This window comes from Fukomys damarensis, unplaced genomic scaffold, assembly GCF_012274545.1.
Source record: "Fukomys damarensis isolate Sample0158 unplaced genomic scaffold, DMR_v1.0_HiC HiC_scaffold_14, whole genome shotgun sequence".
Classification (NCBI taxonomy): Eukaryota; Metazoa; Chordata; class Mammalia; order Rodentia; family Bathyergidae; genus Fukomys; species Fukomys damarensis.
In genome coordinates, this window is record NW_022900926.1 from 65281413 (window position 1) to 65298593 (window position 17181).

Consider the following 17181-nt stretch of genomic DNA (forward strand, 5'->3'; position numbering starts at 1 on the left):
TCAGTAAAGTATAACGTACTGTGATCAAGATCCTACCATTGACTCTAACATTTTTATGTATATGCTTACTGACAAAACCACACTGTTTTAAAACACTAAGATAATATGAGGTACAGTACCATCAAATAAAAATGTTGAGCCAGTATATGTCCTTCGAAAATATGAACAATTTAACATTCCAGATCTCAAACTTTCTAAGTCACAGAGTGCATGCTATTCTCATGCAGGGCTCTCTGAGTCTAGCATCAAGTGACAGACGCACCACCAGCCTCTGCCCAGGCCAACAGATGTGACATGTGACTGGAAAAAAAAGAGATCAGCTGCATTTTGTACGTCACAATGTAAAAAGCTGTCCTAGGTTATAGTTCAGCCTAAATGTAAAACTCACTTGGCTTCTAATGATTTCCTGTCTGGAAAGTAAATGGACTACATCAACTCATTTTCTAGATGTACAGTTATCCTCTACAATGCAATAAAAAACCTTAGACAAAAATTACCATATTCTTTAGACAGTATCAAACTAAAAGAAGTTGTTATACAAGTGATTTCACATACCATGATTTTCCAATCCACTCAGCTTGTCCACAGTGCATGAGCCATTAATCCACAGTATGAGACTTTTCACTTGGATTACTGTGCACAAGAGGTAGGTTACATCTGAATCCTGGGACAGATTCCTCCATTAATGACTTACACTGAAAATCTTTTGTACTGTGCTACAGAACACAGTACACTCCACTTGGGGGTTACTGCCTGACAGGTCTGGATGGTTTACAGTACAAATAATAGCATCATACTGGTTTCATAGCTCAGCTCCTGGCCTTTCTGTTGAAGAAATTCTGTGGCAACCACAAAGCTCAAAGCCAATCCTCTGATTATGTTTTGTTGTCTTCATTTCTCATTCGGACTATTCAGTCCACATCACACTGAAAGATCAATGCCTCATGTAGTGCAATTTTCAGCTATTACAGAGGCTGCCTGAGGATTAGAATAGGTAACGTGATGATGGCAGACTACCTATTCCTGTGGTCTGTGTGACATCGAATTTATGGTTTGGCTGCTGACTTTGCAAGAATCTGCAGAATGTTTTCCAAAAGGAAAGCAGTGTAATTTTCTTGCGAATGAAATTAACTTTTACGATCTGGCAGGAAAGGAAGTAAGGAAAAGACTGGACTGGAACAGTTTATATAAAAACATTTAAAGCCATTTAATATCTAAAAAACAAAGTAATATTAATGTCACACTAATAAAAATAGCATTTAAATTTCCTTTCATGGGATAGAAACAAACATTTTAAAAACATTGATTTCGAATCCAGTTCTGGTCAGTAAGCCTAAGAAGAGGACAATTTTCCTCATCCCATGTCCTCATGATAACTGAGGTGGGTCTTTGCTCCCTTCTGTACTGTGAGGACTTCTTAAGATATTATCATTAAATAAGTAACACACTCATGACGAGTTTCTGTTACACAGTAAGCACCTACTATAAGGAAATGTTCAAAGTGAACTCAAACCATTTTGTACTCTGCTGCAAAGAAGAAATAAGGCCATGCCCATGCCTGACACCCTAAGCGTTCCAGTGCCTGACACCTGGTGGTGATAGACTGAGCAACCAGGAACACTCCAGACTTGGGCCCTAGGTGGATGGTGTGCAGGATGCAAGGCCTGGACTAAGCCACTGCATCTGGGTCAGGACATGGAGTTTCTGGGCAGAAATGCCCAACAGTGAGTAGAACTGGGGCCTAAAGGAGAAGAGAGCGGGTGTTTGGCCTTGGCTGGAGATAGTAGTGTCAGATGAGCAACTAGCAGCAGTTGAAGGACAGCACAGACAGTGAGACTTGGGATGCCCCGGCAGCTAGAGGAGAGTGACTGCATCTAGCCTTCCAGGAAGCCTCACCCACCTGGGCTGCCAAGAGCAAGCCAAGCCAAAAGGCTGGGCTCTGAACTCTATATAGCTTACCTGAGGTCCCAGAGACGGGCCAGAAGCAGAATCACTGGATTCAAAGGCAGAGAAGTGGAGTTGTTACCACAGGTGACACAAAGCCTGTGGGTTACGAGGGAGGCCAGAGTCTGGCACAATCTCAGCAGCCAGGTCTCTGCTGGCACTTGACCTTCAGGCAGGCCCAAGCCAGAGCTCACCTACTTCTTCCTCCAGCTGTGTTTGTCTCACACCACTGTATCTCTGGCTGACCTATCTTCAACTTAAAATGTTGAGCATAGTTTTAAAAAGTACTATATTTAGAGCAAAGGGGGTATCAACAAAGGAGTAAGTGCAGCTCTATTCAAAAGGTGAGAAACTGAGTGAACATGGTAGCAGAACAGTCTTCAGGAATGAGCACAAATAAAAATCCAAACCATGAGAACAAGAGGATCTAGTTTCCACATTCAAGGATTGACTTAATTATGTGATTTCTAGATCCATATGGGGCATGGAGGAGGGCTCAAAAGGAATGGGTACTGGAAAGCATTTTGGGGTACCATACTCGGAACAGAACTCACTTCAACAGCGAGGCAGCAGTAACACTGGTGTGTAAACTGGTAAACACCTGCACTGGATTGGCTCCAAGGACTCTTTTCTCAACTCTGTGGGTGGTCATGCTGGAGAAGGGTCACCTGGGAGGGCTCTGGGATCAGGTGCTGACATCCTAGATAAGAAGCCAGTCTGTGTCTCCTTGCCTAGCACAGATAGCAAGCACCAGACCAGTCATTCCCTTCTCCCGTATTTGAGGGTTGACCCTGAATTGTTGCTGGAATGGATCTGTCCTATACACCTGACTCCCACCTACAGACACCAGTGGTTTCCACCCGATTCCTCACCTGATTTCCTGGCCTTGTCACCAACTGTGTGTGATCTTGATACACTCCAAGAGGGCAAGCAAGGGCATGAACCAGCAGATGCTCTGACAGGCAAGTACCCTGAGACCCACCCCTTTAGGTGCACAGTCAGGTCTGTACTGCAAGCAGAGAAGCAGGAAAGGAGGCTGCGCCCTGGATGCAGACAGCTTCTGGGACACAGGTACCCCTGAGGCAGAGATGCAGGCCCCGCTGGGCTCCATCCTACCCAGGAACCATCTGTCTAGGCACATTGAGCACATGTCCTACCTGGAACAGAACCCGTGTAAAGTAGGAAGAAGCACCCTGCAAAAGGCCTGAACAACAATCCAAATGTCAATGTTTAGAAGGGTACAGTCAATTCTATCCACCTTACTTGGTTGGCAGTGTGCAAGCTGAAGGAAGCCTGGCTTGTGGAGCAGCTGGCTTACTCAAGGTAAAGCTTAACTTTTTTAGATAAAATTGTATGCCAAGATGAAACTTTACACTAAATTTCCCATCAGAAGACTGTTTTAATATTAAGTTCTGCACAATTTTCTAAATTAGAAATATCTAAGCAACTGGACTGGACTATTCCAGAGAAGGCAGAGTACTGCTCACCCTGATCTATCATTTAATATCCATGGAATCCTTAAGCCTCTCTACTGAAAACTTCTACCGGACACTGAAATCTGTGATGCTTACCTCTCCACTGGCTCAAGGTGGAGGAAACCAGTGCCCTCTCTTGACACGTGGTCATCAAGCATGTGACAGCCCAGAGCTCCTGTGCACAGGCCACACTGCTTCCTAATCAACCTGCACCAAAGGCCTGCGTCAGACTAGGACTTCTGTAAACCCAGTACCGGTTCCTCATTAATTGATGAGTTCAACTTTTACTATCAATTTATCTTCAGTAACTCAGTTTCACTTGTCTGTGATTCATTATCCTTTAAAAAGAAACACTGATGAATTACAAAAGAAAGAAAAGAAATATTTTGCAAGGTGAATACTACTACCACCTAGGGTGACAGCAGGTAAGGGCTTCTGTTACTAGAAAGCAACGTTGCTCTGTCAGATCCTGCTCTACAGCGTACTCTGATGATACCATTGACTGGTGAAGCCCCTGGCATGCATGAGGGCCCATGACAGCCCAAGGTCTGCAGGGCCTGAGGCCTGGTGGGGCCTTTAACACTGGCCACTGACACAGAGCCCAGCTGTACGAGCAGATGGGCTCTGAGCACATTCCTATGGCTTCCACCTTCACATCACACCACATGACCACAGCACGATGGAGTATCTTGGGGTGACTCTCACTGATCTTTCATTAAGAGGAACATTACCATACTGTGATTGAATGAAACAACTCTTCCATTTCAATCAAGTGACAAACCCGCATGCATGGGTGTTTAGGGTAAAAGCAATGTCAGAGACTGTTCCGTGCCTGCTCTTGCTCTGGGCACTGTGCTGTAACTACACACACATCATAGAGTAATGCTTCCTAAAAAAGGCAAATTAGCTTGGAGAGTGCAGCATGTGGGGGAACCACAGATGCACTGAACCAGGGGCCACTGCACAGACATGCACTGGATACAGGTGGTGACAGGCCAGAGCATGGAGACTCAGAACTGGGAGCTCCGCTCTGAAAACAAAGGAATTATTTACTATACACACTTGGTTTTGTTGTTGGAGAAGAGAGGGGAGAACAGCAGAGAGAGGAGAGGGGAGGAAAACAGCGGAGAGAAAAGAGAACGGGAAAGAGAAAGTACACAATGACCCAGAAAGGAGGACCACATGGAAACAAGACAAGCACCAAACAGTTCTGAGTAGCCACAGATTTTCAAGAACCACTAAAAGCTGCTAGGGTGACCACCTGTGGGCCCTATGGCCTCCTGCTTGTAAACAGCAAGTCTGAAATCTCCTACTTACTAAGAGTATATAGTATACTTACTATATACTAAGAGTTTATAGGAGACTTGTGGACAAGATCAGAGCACTTAAACTACAATAATGACCACGGGTCATTTTTACCAGCTGGCTAGGACAGACACATAAGTGTGGGTTTGTCCATGATAAACACCAAGGTTTGCACTCTCCTAGAGATACAACACCCAGGCTTGAATGGGCTGACTGCTGTCTGTGCGGGGGAACAGAGTAAGTCCATTCAGTGCCATAAAGTATATATGAATTCATTATCATCAACACCTTCTGGCCTGGGTCATGTTCCCAATAAGGAGATGACATTCCATTCCCCCTAGATAGTGATTCTTTTGGAGAAGCTGGTTACAGTGGGACTCCTAGAGGAGCCCATGACCCTGCCCAGGCAAAAACAAATGAAACTGTCACACCACCAACACACACCAGCCACAGGCACTACTGCAAACATCCAGAAGGATGTCACCTGAAAAGCTGTACTCTTGTGCCTGGCACTTTTTCCCTTTCTTTGCTTCCTCGCTGCCATGACTTGAGTGTAAGGGTCTACTAGAACCTTCCAACACACTGTTTCTGACTTAGAACTAGCCCACCATGAACTGAACCAACTGAAACTGTGAGACAAAATAAACCTCTCCTTCTTTAAATTGTGGGCTTCAGGTATTTTGACCCAGAGACAGGAAAGCTGACTGTCACATGATCATCTTCACTGACAATCAGATGAGGTAATGGTTAACCACAGTAAAGAGTCAACATTCCAAAAAATACATATTGTGAAGAAGAAAATAGAATACTGAGTTTGCATTTCCACTTGGGGGGATCTGTAACTCTGAGGTCCATATTACCTCCTCATTCATTTGCCTCATGGAAGGCAGCTGATGTTCTCCTGGTCCTGGTTAGATTTTACTTGTATTCCACCCTCCCAAGGATTCTGACATTGTTCCAGTTGCTGAGAAAAAGTCTGGTGCCTTCTGTCAGGCATATGGGTAATTTCTGTCAACTTCCCCCTCCTGACCTCCTGTCTGAATGTGTCTCCTTGTCTTCTATTCAGATGGTCTGTTGGAATCTCCATGTGTCCCTGTGGATTTCATCCGGGCCAGGAGGAAGACACCAGCAGGGTGACTGGAGAGGGGTTTGGTGTCCTCCCATAGGAGTGACCAGTGAGGAACTGTCAAACAAAAACTGACCTGTGGACACTGACTAAAACACAACTTTGAACAGGGATGAGCGCAAGTCAGAGCCAGGCTATGACATGCTGTCTTTAGAAATGAAGAGGCAAAAAGACCGCAGTAGACCCGGGGTCCACCATTTCTGGAAATACTTTGAGCACATCAGGCATTCTTTGTATGGAATGAAGATTTGTTCACGTTCAAGCAATTGTTTTGTCACCTTTGAAAAGCTCAAGTTAGAGCATGTCTCCTCCTTAAACAGGGCCCCCGGGAGGAGGAGACAATCACAAAGCACAATCACCAGCAGCACAATCACAAAGCTCACTTCCTGCTACCACTCTTTGCTACACAGACTGAGAATGGAGGGCGGGCAGGTGAGAGTGGACTGATCCACTGATAGGTTGATCACAGGTTTCACACACTTTTGTCCCTTTCAAACAGTAAGGGAAATAACACTTTTTTCAGATTCCTAATGTTTTTCCTTAGCAAAGGTACCCACAACTCATAAAGTAAGATGACCCAATTACAGCAGACAGATTGACAGATGGTGGCACATGCCTGTAATCCCAGGACTCAGGAGGCTGAGGCAGGAGGGTTGTTGCAAGTTCAAAATCAGCCTAGACTGTGAGTTCAAGGCCAACCTAGAATATACAGCAAGACTCTGTCCCAAAGTATAAATAAATAAACAGGCTGGATTTAAACTGCCTCCCATGTGTCTTAATTAAACAAAATAAAATTTGGGAAAAGATGACGTAGAGAAGAATACTGGAGGTTTAAAATATCTTAGGCCAGGTATGTAGCTCAGTGGTGCTGCACCTGCCTGGCAAGCACAAGGCCCTGAGTTCAATTCCTGGTACCAGCAAAAAAAATAAAGAAAGAAAGAAAAGATCTTAGAAGGTAAGGGTGCTGCTTTTGTCCATCTATTTATATAAAGACTCCCAGCAGTCGCACCATAAACAAATTTTTGATATTTATAGGGAATACTTTCTCACATATGAGAAAAACTCTCTCGATGTATGTATGTATATGAATATGTATATGTATACATATATGTGTTAGTCTATGATAGAAAAATAAGAGGTGGATTTTTTTTCAAATGGATGGGGGAACAAGCAATGGAGGGAGGAGGGTGGATGGAAGAAAAGGAGACAGATAAAAATGAATTTAAGGGAAAAATCATGATGGAAATAGAGCTTTTGCAAATGGTAATGAGACCAAGAGTTAGAGGGAACAGGGAGAGAGGGGAGGAGGAGAGAATGGAAAAGAAAGGAGAACTAAGATGTACCAACTCCCCACAATAAATGCCATCAATACGAAAACATGCACTAATACATTTTAAAATGTAATAATTACAAATAATAATCACAGGGAGCGGGCATCGGCTCCACTGTGCACCCTTCCAGCCTGGCAGGAAGAGACATGCCCACCTGCATTCCCTGCATGCCCACTGTCCACTCAGCATGGGCACACACCCAAAATTTTGAAATTATAACACATTAAAAGTTCAGTGATTTCAACAGCAAGATACTCTCTGTAGAAAAGTTTCAGAGTCTATAACAACTAGAATAAGTCAAATCCTATGCCTGAAAAAGCAACAAAATGAAAAGCAAAAATAATCTAGGAAAAAAAAACATTGTAAATACAAAAAAAAAATTTTAAGTGAAATGAGTAAGCAAAACATGAGTCCAAAAGATAGAGTTAAAGGACATAAATAAGTGGTTTGAAGTGAAAACTTCAGTTTCACTTGTATAATCTTACTAGAACTCAAAGACTACGTTACAACAGTGAGCTACTCATTGTTGATACTGAACCTGATGGAGCAGGCAATTATTAACAACCAAAGGTGAAAAGAAGATGGGCAAAGGGACTCTGAGATATCTGTCCACATTAGAGATCTTCTGGTCACGTGACTAATTATCTGCCTTAAGAAAACAAACCCAGATGCAAAAATCATTGTACACATAGTGATGTACTTCAAAACATTACTTACCACACCAAAGTCCTGGAAATAATCTAAATGCTCACTGTAAATGGTACCACAATCCCACAATCCAAAAAGAAAAAGTGTTCAAACCTAATTCCTCACTTCATTCTGTGAAGAAAGAACTGGTCTAGAGGACAGCTTCATCCTCTACCTCCTCCTGCCTGACCCAGGCTGCAGAAAGGAGGAAGGAAAGAAGGACTACATTGATACAACACATTATCCAGTGAAAATGGCAAGTTAACAAAACACTTAACAGTTACACAAAGACAGTGCCCTTTGAACCCAAGATTCAATCTTAAAGAGACAAAGTTGAATCATATTCCCAAATACTCAAGTTTAATTAATATTTAACTATTATGTAGCATTAGATACGATAAAATCTTACCAACATTAAGTCTTCCAGATACAAAAGATATTTGTAGGCACTGTAGGCAACAGAGAAAACAAGACCTGCCCACCACCCCAGGAGACCATACCTGGGGGCCCGCCGGGTTGAAGGACACTGCAGAGACGGTGTCCGTGTGTCCTGCCAGACAGCAGCAGAAAGCACTGGAGCCCAGCTCATACAGGTAGGCCTAGAAGACAAGACGACAGGGATTCTGGGTAGACTAGAGCCATGATAAGCTCCTAATCACAAGAGAAGTGTTTCTCCAGCTGAGCATTTATCATGGGGCCCATTAGGCCACCTGATACAGGGCCAGTCATGTCCAGTATCAGTTCTGCCATGCAGGCATGCAAACCTTACCCTAAAGTCTTAAAGAAGAAAATTGTGTTGTAGTGTTTTTCCAATGAAATTGAGAGAGAACTGGTTACGCTATGCTTGGTTTCCAACTAGTCAGCTTAGAATTTCAGCAACTCAAATAGATTTCTATAACTACTGATTTAAAATTTCCTTTTGATATAGTTACGATATATTACATATGCCTAAGCTAGTTGTACATCACATACCCAGAGTTGCCAGCAAATACTTCATTTTAGGGGAAAATAACCCCATATCAGGTTCCATCCTGATGGGATGAGATTTGAGGTAATTGTTAACAAACTGTACTGTGTGCATGTTATGAAAGACCACTGGTAATAAGGAGACATGCCAAGGTGCTCTAGGAGGACCTCAGAGGTGAGTCCTGCCCCCACATAGTCCACTTTAATGTAAGGAAAAGTCCTTCAAATCTAAACCTCCTCAATGATTTTGTCAGTGGCTAAGCAGTGGTTTTGAAGTATAGACAACAAACAGGCTTCTGACATATTTCTAAGGTGTGTAGCAAAGTAAAATGTCTACTTTTCCCATGCAAGCTGTTCATTTGGAAAGTCCACGCTTGCTTGCCTCTGAAGTTTTCAGGGACTGCTACCATAGGTCTGACCATCCAGGGAAGGTGGGTCCCTGACTGGCCACAGCCAGGTGAGCACTGGGCCAGGGTATACCACAAGTCCACAAGCCAAGGACAACTCAGGGAGAAGTGGGGTCCCAGGGCAGCTCATCACAGCGCACGGAGCCTTCACAATCTGCACAAACACAGCCAAAGGCACTGGAGGGGACCACCAGCAACCACACTGCTGTCAGAGGCAAAGTGACCTGTGTGCCTCATGAATTGCTCTGCCATTTCTCTTGCCAGGTACCACCCATAAAAGAGAGGGCCTGACACAATTTCAGACGACCCCTTGCCTGGTTCACTACCAGCCTGTCAGGGCTGATCCACAAGGGACAGCAAGCAAGTGAAGGAGGATAGTTGACTGGGCCACGGTCATTTCTGATGCCAAGGACGGGGTCAAGGACAGTGCTGCTTCCCACTGGGTACTGGGCTCACTGCTATACTTGCTCTTCCTCCCTGTAGCCCCGCAGAGAAAACAGACTGCTGACTAAGGACACAAGACCACGGCTGAGGGGCAGCAGCTTCTCAAGGCCACATAGTGGCCAGGACTCAACCCACAGTAGTGTACTCCATGGCTCTGAGCCTTTGCCCCACACAGCAACACATCCTCCCTGTCCTGCGCTTTGTCACTTGTCACCCTGCTGCTCTCTGTGCATGTGTGTGTGTTCCATACACCTTGAGTCTCCTTGTTAAGAAAACTGCTTTGGAAACATACTTGCAAGTTTCCAGGCAAGTTCAACATACAGACCTTAAGACCAAGAATCCTACTCCTAAGGATTTCACAAGAGAAATGACACATGTATCCATACAAAGATGTGCAAAAAATCCATGAAGATTTTATTCATACAAGTTAAACACACAACCTCTTCATGCTCTATACAGAAATTAGATGACTATAAAAATTACAGCTAAATAAAGTGAGGAATACACAGACACTGTGAGCATGCACAACATGGCCTGTGAACACCAGGATGCTGACAGCAAAGACACAGCTTCCTGACCCTCTGATGTCCCCAGTGCAGCAAGAGGGCCAGAACCTGGAGCCTGGGGGGCAGTGGTGCACGTCTGAGGCACAGTCCTAGGGAGATGGCTTTCCTTTCCCAACATGCTCATGTGTAGGGAGACAGGTCGCAGAGATGTCCTCCAAGAAAGGGCTATGACTGGAGGGAATTAGACATCCCTTTCACTTGGACTCACGAGAGAACTGAAACCAGGAAATGGTGGTATTTTCAACAAAAGCTGAGCAGTAGGTGTTGGAATAGTCAAAGAAGCAAAGGCACAAAGAGAACCATGCCTCAGAGGAGCCAGGAGGAGACCTCCATTAAGAGCAGGCTCTGGCCAGGGCAGTAAGGAGGTCAGCACCAGAGACTGAGGAGGATTTCTGATCTGTGTGAGACACCCAACTGCGAAGTACATGCTTTACAAGTTGACATCTTATGTGTTGCTCTTAGACTCAAAGGAAGTCTTGAGTGGCCTGTAGTCTCACAGAAAAGGACTAAGAAGGAAGGAGTAAGAGTCTGACCTCCAGCAGGACCTAGGCTGGTTCAGGGGGATGGGAAGAGGCCAGATGCATGATTGGCTGAGGAGAGAGAGCAGCTCTTGCTGAAGGCCCCAAAAAGATACTGAGGGGTAGGAAGGTGAGTATGGGGCAGAGAAGCAGAAAGAGAGAAAACCCTATGAATTAGAAGGCAGATTTGGAGGTTTGAGTTTTGTTATTATTAAACCACCTTCTATTATATAACTATCTTTTGTTGAAAATCCCATCTAGATTATTCACTGTGCTTTTATCTAATCCTAAGTGGGAATCAATATTAGCCTTATTGCATGAAATCTCAAGATGTACATGATGCCCTGATATTTTCAGGAAGGCTCTACAAAGGAGGTATCCATTCCTTGAATGGCAATGGGATTACATAAAGCACACCTTATGACCCAGAAAGTTCTTGAGGTACATGAATTTGAAGACATAGCAACTTTAAGTGGTGAGATACCAAAATTGCAGTTAGAGTCCCAAGGAAGTCAGAATGCAACCAGAGAAAGAGCCAGCAGCACAAAAATGGGCAATCTCTCCCCCATCACCCTCCCAAACACCAGAAAACAATTGTGTCCCTGTGGATCGTGCCCAACAACCTCTCCTTAGCATCAACAAGGGAAGCTCGCCACCTTAGGCAGAGAGAGGCCAAACACCATGAGCCTTGCAGAACTTGTTGGCAGGGAGTACAGATCCCATCCTTGGAGACATGGAGGAGTGCGAAAAATTCAGCAAAGCTGGACCAAAGCAGGAACTTTCCCAGAGTTTCTTCAAATGTCAGAAAGATCTGAGACAATGTGAAGTCCTACTCACTGCCCACTGTCCCACAGGCAGAAAAGGCCTTCTGCCAACCCTGAAAACTGTAACAAATTCCACTGGGCAGAAAGTAGAGCTCTTGAGATAGGAACCAGGGTTGGATAAAGGACTGGGGGCAAAAGAACAGAAAACAGTACCTGGATCAGAGGACTTCTGGCAATATACTGGGCAGAGCCCCTGAAAGAGAGGCTATGGAGACAACCACAGGATTTGCCCTGCAGTGAAGGGAGCAGGAGTAGGAGGTCTGTGGCAGAAGTTGACAGAGAACCAGGTGTGGGGAAAACTACACCTCATCTTTCTCCTCCTGAAATAACTGAGGTGGGCAGATCTTAAGACACAGACAAAGGTCTGTAGTTATCTATGGCCAGAACATGGGTTGAAGCCAGTAGGCTGGTCCAGAGAGATCAACAGCCCTCACTGCTCCTCGGCAGACAATTAAGCAGGCCACGGAGGGAAACCAGCGTAAGTATCTGCAATCACCCTGTAACTACGGCATGAAGGGAGGTGTGTAGACGCCTGACTACAGTATAGCAACTGTGTGATGGTTTTTTGTTTGTGTCCTTGCCTATTTATCTGTTCTGGGTTTTCTGTTTGTCTGTATTTCTTCTTCAGAGGTTGTTTCTTCATTACCATATTTTTTAATTTTTAAAGGTTTTTCCTTTTAATCTGTTCTGTGTTTTAGCTTTGTCTGTCTTCTCTTTTTTAACTTTCTTTCCTTCCTATTTTTCTTTATTGTTCTTCATTTCCCTATCTCCATTATTCCCTCTCTTCTTCTCTACCTTTCATATGATATATGATTTCATATGATTCATTCACACACACATACACACACACACACACACACACACATATACACAGGTGTGTGTATATACAAAAGACAGTAAGAATTGACAGTGCATTAACTTGAATGGTAACCTTCATGGCCATCTCAGGGTAACCTAAAATAAAACTGTTTAAAGAATCCAAATGAAACAGATTGCAAATAAACAGGTTCCAACAACCTCACAGTTTCCATCAATCTCTAATTGCACTTCCCCCATTCTCATCCCTCCTCCTGTCTCCACAAATACCCTCTCAAACCCCCTCAAAACTAGCCATTTACTCCAGCTAGAAAAGTACTCCAACAGAGGCAAGCCTCCTACTTTGCACCTGAAGACATTTCTCTTATCTTCCTCTTTTTGTACTCTGACCCTTCCTTTTCCTTGTTCCTTCCAGCTCCCTCCATATTCTAAACCAACCACAAGTATCAGTAGAATACAGTCTTTTGGGGGCTGGAATGGAATGTCACAGGGGCACTGATAAAAGGGTGAAATTGTCAAAACAAACTTTAACGTTTAAGACTGATGTATAGTTGGATCTGTGGATGCTGTTATAACCAGTAGGAATTCTCTCCTTAAAACACAATGGCTGAGTCCAACCCAACTGAACTGAAGACGATGAGGGAGCAGACAATATTTCTTGACAAATATTTCCAAGATTGCAATACTGGAAAACAGAAGCGAAATAAAGAGATATTCCAACAATAAAGTCTCTTCATTGTATTTTAACTCAAAGCTTAGTGCACACACATAAAAAAGGAAAATAGGAACATGAAAAAACAAGGCAGAAAAATGCTTTCAAAGGCTCTCAACACCTCCAAAGCAGGTCAAAGAGGCACCAATGAAGAGGAAATAAAACACTAAATATATGACTTGTACAAAATGAACAGAGGAAGCAAAGAAGTGCTGCAAGCTCAAGGATGATGTAACCAAATGGATAGAGGAATTAACAAAGGTGAGTCAAATAAAAAATTATAAGCGCTAACCAAAACCCGTCAAAACACGAATGACAAATTAACAGAGAAATACAGTGCATTAAAGGTGCCAAACATAAATTCTAGGGACACAGAACTCTGTTGCATATCTGAAAGGTAGAAGTGACCAACAGAGTGTCAGGTTTTGAGGACAGATTGGAAGCCCAGGACCGTAAGTTCAGAGATAGATTTAAAACAATGTGATGATGCTAAGAAAGACTGATCTATGACTAATGGGTAGAAGGCAGCATATATGGAATTAAAAAATCTGTTTACAGAAATCAGAGCTAAAAACTGTCTAAGTATGGGTAAAGCACTCAACATACAATACAGGTAAGCAAAGTATATAGAACTCTAAATAACTATGATGACAGAAGCAGCTCCCTATGACACATTTGTTATGGCTTGTGTCTAGATCTTCCCCCAACACCACACATTCCTAAGTGGAGCTTTTTGGAGGTGGCTGGATTTAGGGTGTGTGACCTTGGATTACAGGTGTGTGATCACGAAATTAGTCCACTGAAAAGAAAGAATGGTCCAGCAAAGTTGCAGCTTGCAAAGATACAGCAGAGGAAAACTTGGATGCTAAAAAGGAAAAGGATAAGAGGAAAGATGGACTAAATACATCATAAAAACCAGGAGGACTCCAACCTTTGCAGCCTCAAAATTGTAAAGGTGAAAGACTTTCAGAGACCCCAAGAGCAGCACCATGTTCCAGAATGGCAGCAGCCTATGGAATTTGCTCCATGGTACTGGGTTCATAGGGCTCAGCAATCAAGACACTGGACCACCACAGCCATGAAAGGAAGTGTGGCTACTGCATCAGCTGGGAGCAGACCCTGGCATCATGCATATGGTGCTGATTTTAGATGCATGCAAAATGCAAGAGTTGTAGAGTCAGAAAGGCTGCCATCCAGATTTCAGAAGAAGGCCTGGGAGGCCAGGCAGTGTGTGAAGCTGTGTGTATGAAGCTGAAAGTGTGGTAGAGACTCCAGAAGATTGGGGAAGGCAAGAACCAGGAAAGTAGATCATCTGAAGAAAAGTATAAAGAGTGAGCAGAGCCAGCCAAAGAAAGAAGCCATATGGGCTATAGCCACCTGAAGTGCCACAGGGCTGGAGCTACCTAAGCCCTTTGGAGTTCACATCTTGCCACAGATCACTCCAGATGATGGTCATGGAACTACAGGCCTTAATGGTTGCCCTGTTGGATTTGTTCTTGTTATGGTCCAATTCCTTTTTATCCCCAATTTCTACTTTTTGGAATGGAAATGTTTATCTTGCGCCACTGTATGTTCGAAGTATTCAGCTCTTTTATTTCTTATTTTTTCATTTGTACAAGAGCTTGAAGCTAAGAGTTTGCCTTAAATCTCAGAGGAGAATTTGGACTTGGATTTTTTATCAATACTAAAACTGTTAGAATTTGGGCAATTCTTAGAAATGGACTAAATGCTTTTTGCATAAAGGGATATGAGTGAGTCTTTTGGGGCCAGAATGGAATGTCACAGCTTGTATCTACATGTTCCCCCAAAGTCTTGTGCACTCACAGGTTGGGCTTTTTTGGAGGTGGCTGGATATAGTGTGTGTGAACTTGGTGTAAGGGTGTGTGATCACTAAATCTATCTGATTGGTTTTGTACATTTCTGGGTAGGGTTAATGGGAAGACCCAACCTGGGTGTGGTTGGCACCTCTCAAAAGGCTTGCAACCTAGATGGAAAAAAAAGGAAAGGGAGGCTTGACTGTTGCTTTTTGTCTGCTCTGCCATGAACTGTTTCTCCTCTGCCAGGCCACTCTGCCTTGGAACAAGCTGACTATAGACTGACACCGCTACAAACTGTGAACCAAAATAAACCTTTCCTCCTTTAACTTGTGGGTGTCAGGTATTTTGTTTCAGCAATGACAAAGTAACTAAGGTAACATCCTAGTCAAAAACTCAGAAGTTCAACAAAGGGACAGAATCTTAAAAGTTGTCAGAGAAAAGAAAATAAATAAATAAATAAAAAATATCCCAGTTGTCGATTCTATCTTCTAGTTCCCGTGCTACTGAGGATTTGTTCATAAAGACTTTTCCTATGCCAATGTCTTTCAGAGTTCTGCCTAACTTACCTTCCAGCAAGTTTAATGTTTCTGTTTCAATATTTAGATCTTTAATCCATTTGGATTTTAATGTAGTGCATGGTGAAAGATAAGGGTCTAATTTTAATCTGTGGCAGGTTGACATCCAGTTTTTCCAACACCATTTATTAAAGAGGCTATCTTTCCTCAACTGAGGATGGTTAGCTCTTTTGTCAAAGATGAGGTAGCTGAGTACATCTGGGTTTGTTTTTGTGTCTTCCAGTCTGTTCCACTGATCCTCAGGACTATTTCTTTGCTAGTACCATGCTGTTTTTATCACAGTGGCTTTGTACTATAGTTTCAACTTGGGAATTGTTACACCTGCTGCCACGTCTCTGTTGCCTAGGATGGCTTTTGCTATTCTAGGTCTCTTGTGGTTCCAAACGAATTTTTGGATTCTTTTTTCTAGTTCTGTGAAAGATAGTGTTGGAATTTCAATTGGCATTGCATTGAATGTATATAGCAGTTTTGGTAGTATGGCCATTTTCACTATGTTGATTCTTCCTACCCAGGAGCAGGGGATATATTTCCATTTTTTTATATCCTCTTCAATTTCTTTTTTAGAGTGCTGTAGTTTTCAGTGTAGAGATCTTTTGCTTCCTTTGTTAGATTGATTCCTAGATACTTCATTTTTTTGGATGCTATTGTAAAAGGAATTTTTTCCCTTTTTTCTCTCTCCATGAGTCTGTTATTTGTGTATAAGAAGGCTATTGATTTTGGGGTATTCACCTTGTAGCCAGATACTCTACTGAATCTGTCAATTAAGTCTAGAAGTCTTTTGGTGGAGTTTTTTCTGTCTTCAATGTAGAGTATCATATCATCAGCAAATAATGACAGTTTAACTTCTTCCTTTCCTATCTTTATTGCTTTAATTTCTTTCTCTTGTCTAATTGCTGTGGCTAATGTTTCCAGAACTATATTGAAGAGGAGTGGTGATAATGGGCATCCTTGTCTTGTTCCTGATTTTAACATGAAGGTTTTCAGTTTTTGTCCATTTAATATGATGTTGGCTGATGGTTTTTCATAGATAGCCTTTATTAAATTGAGGTATAGACCATCTATTCCAATTTTTTGCAGGGTTTTTATCATGAATGGGTGTTGAATTTTATCAAAGGATCTCATCTTACTAAAAAGCTTCTGTACTTCAAAAGAAGTAGAACTAAGAGATAATCTACAATGTGGAGAAAAAATTTTTACCAGCTGTTCCTCAGACAAAGGACTATTATCAAAAATATATAAAGAAGGGGGTGAAGGGAGGGCAAGGGTAAGGGGAAAAAATGAGAATCAAGACTTGTCATGTAGAGGTACAAGATCCCAACAATGAATGTAACTGTACTGTATCCCTAAAATGCACCAATAAACTCAATTAAAGCTGAAAAAAATATATATATATAAAGAACTCAAAACAATCAGCCCTCCCAAATATAAAGACCAATTCAAAAATGGGCATCCAAAATGAACAGACATTTCTCAGACAAAGAAGTAAAAGCAGCAAGTAAATATATGAAAAAATGTTCCACATCACTGATCAATTCGAGAGATGCAGATGAAAACAACACTGAGATTCCACTTCACCCCACAAAGAATGGCTGCTATCAAGAAATCACACAATAACAAATGTTGGGGGGTTGTGGAGAGAAAGGAACCCTTCTCCATTGTTGGTGGGAG

The 17181-nt window shown here is 42.8% G+C and overlaps 1 protein-coding gene across 6 annotated transcripts in view; it reads right to left on the reverse strand.

Annotated features, from left to right (window-relative positions):
• Wdr27 (WD repeat domain 27) overlaps positions 1-17181 on the reverse strand; it is a 211509-nt gene that overhangs the window by 94500 nt on the left and 99828 nt on the right. For 4 of the 6 annotated variants that reach the window (XM_010628906.2, XM_010628903.2, XM_010628907.2 and 1 more), the window contains exon 24: positions 8369-8467. The exons of 1 other annotated variant lie outside the window; for it this stretch is intronic. In XM_010628906.2, coding sequence (XP_010627208.1) covers positions 8369-8467 — 99 coding nt within the window. Of the gene's footprint in view, positions 1-5779; positions 5908-8368; positions 8468-17181 lie in introns of those variants that run through there. One more of the 6 variants, XM_019208129.2, reaches the window with a different exon arrangement.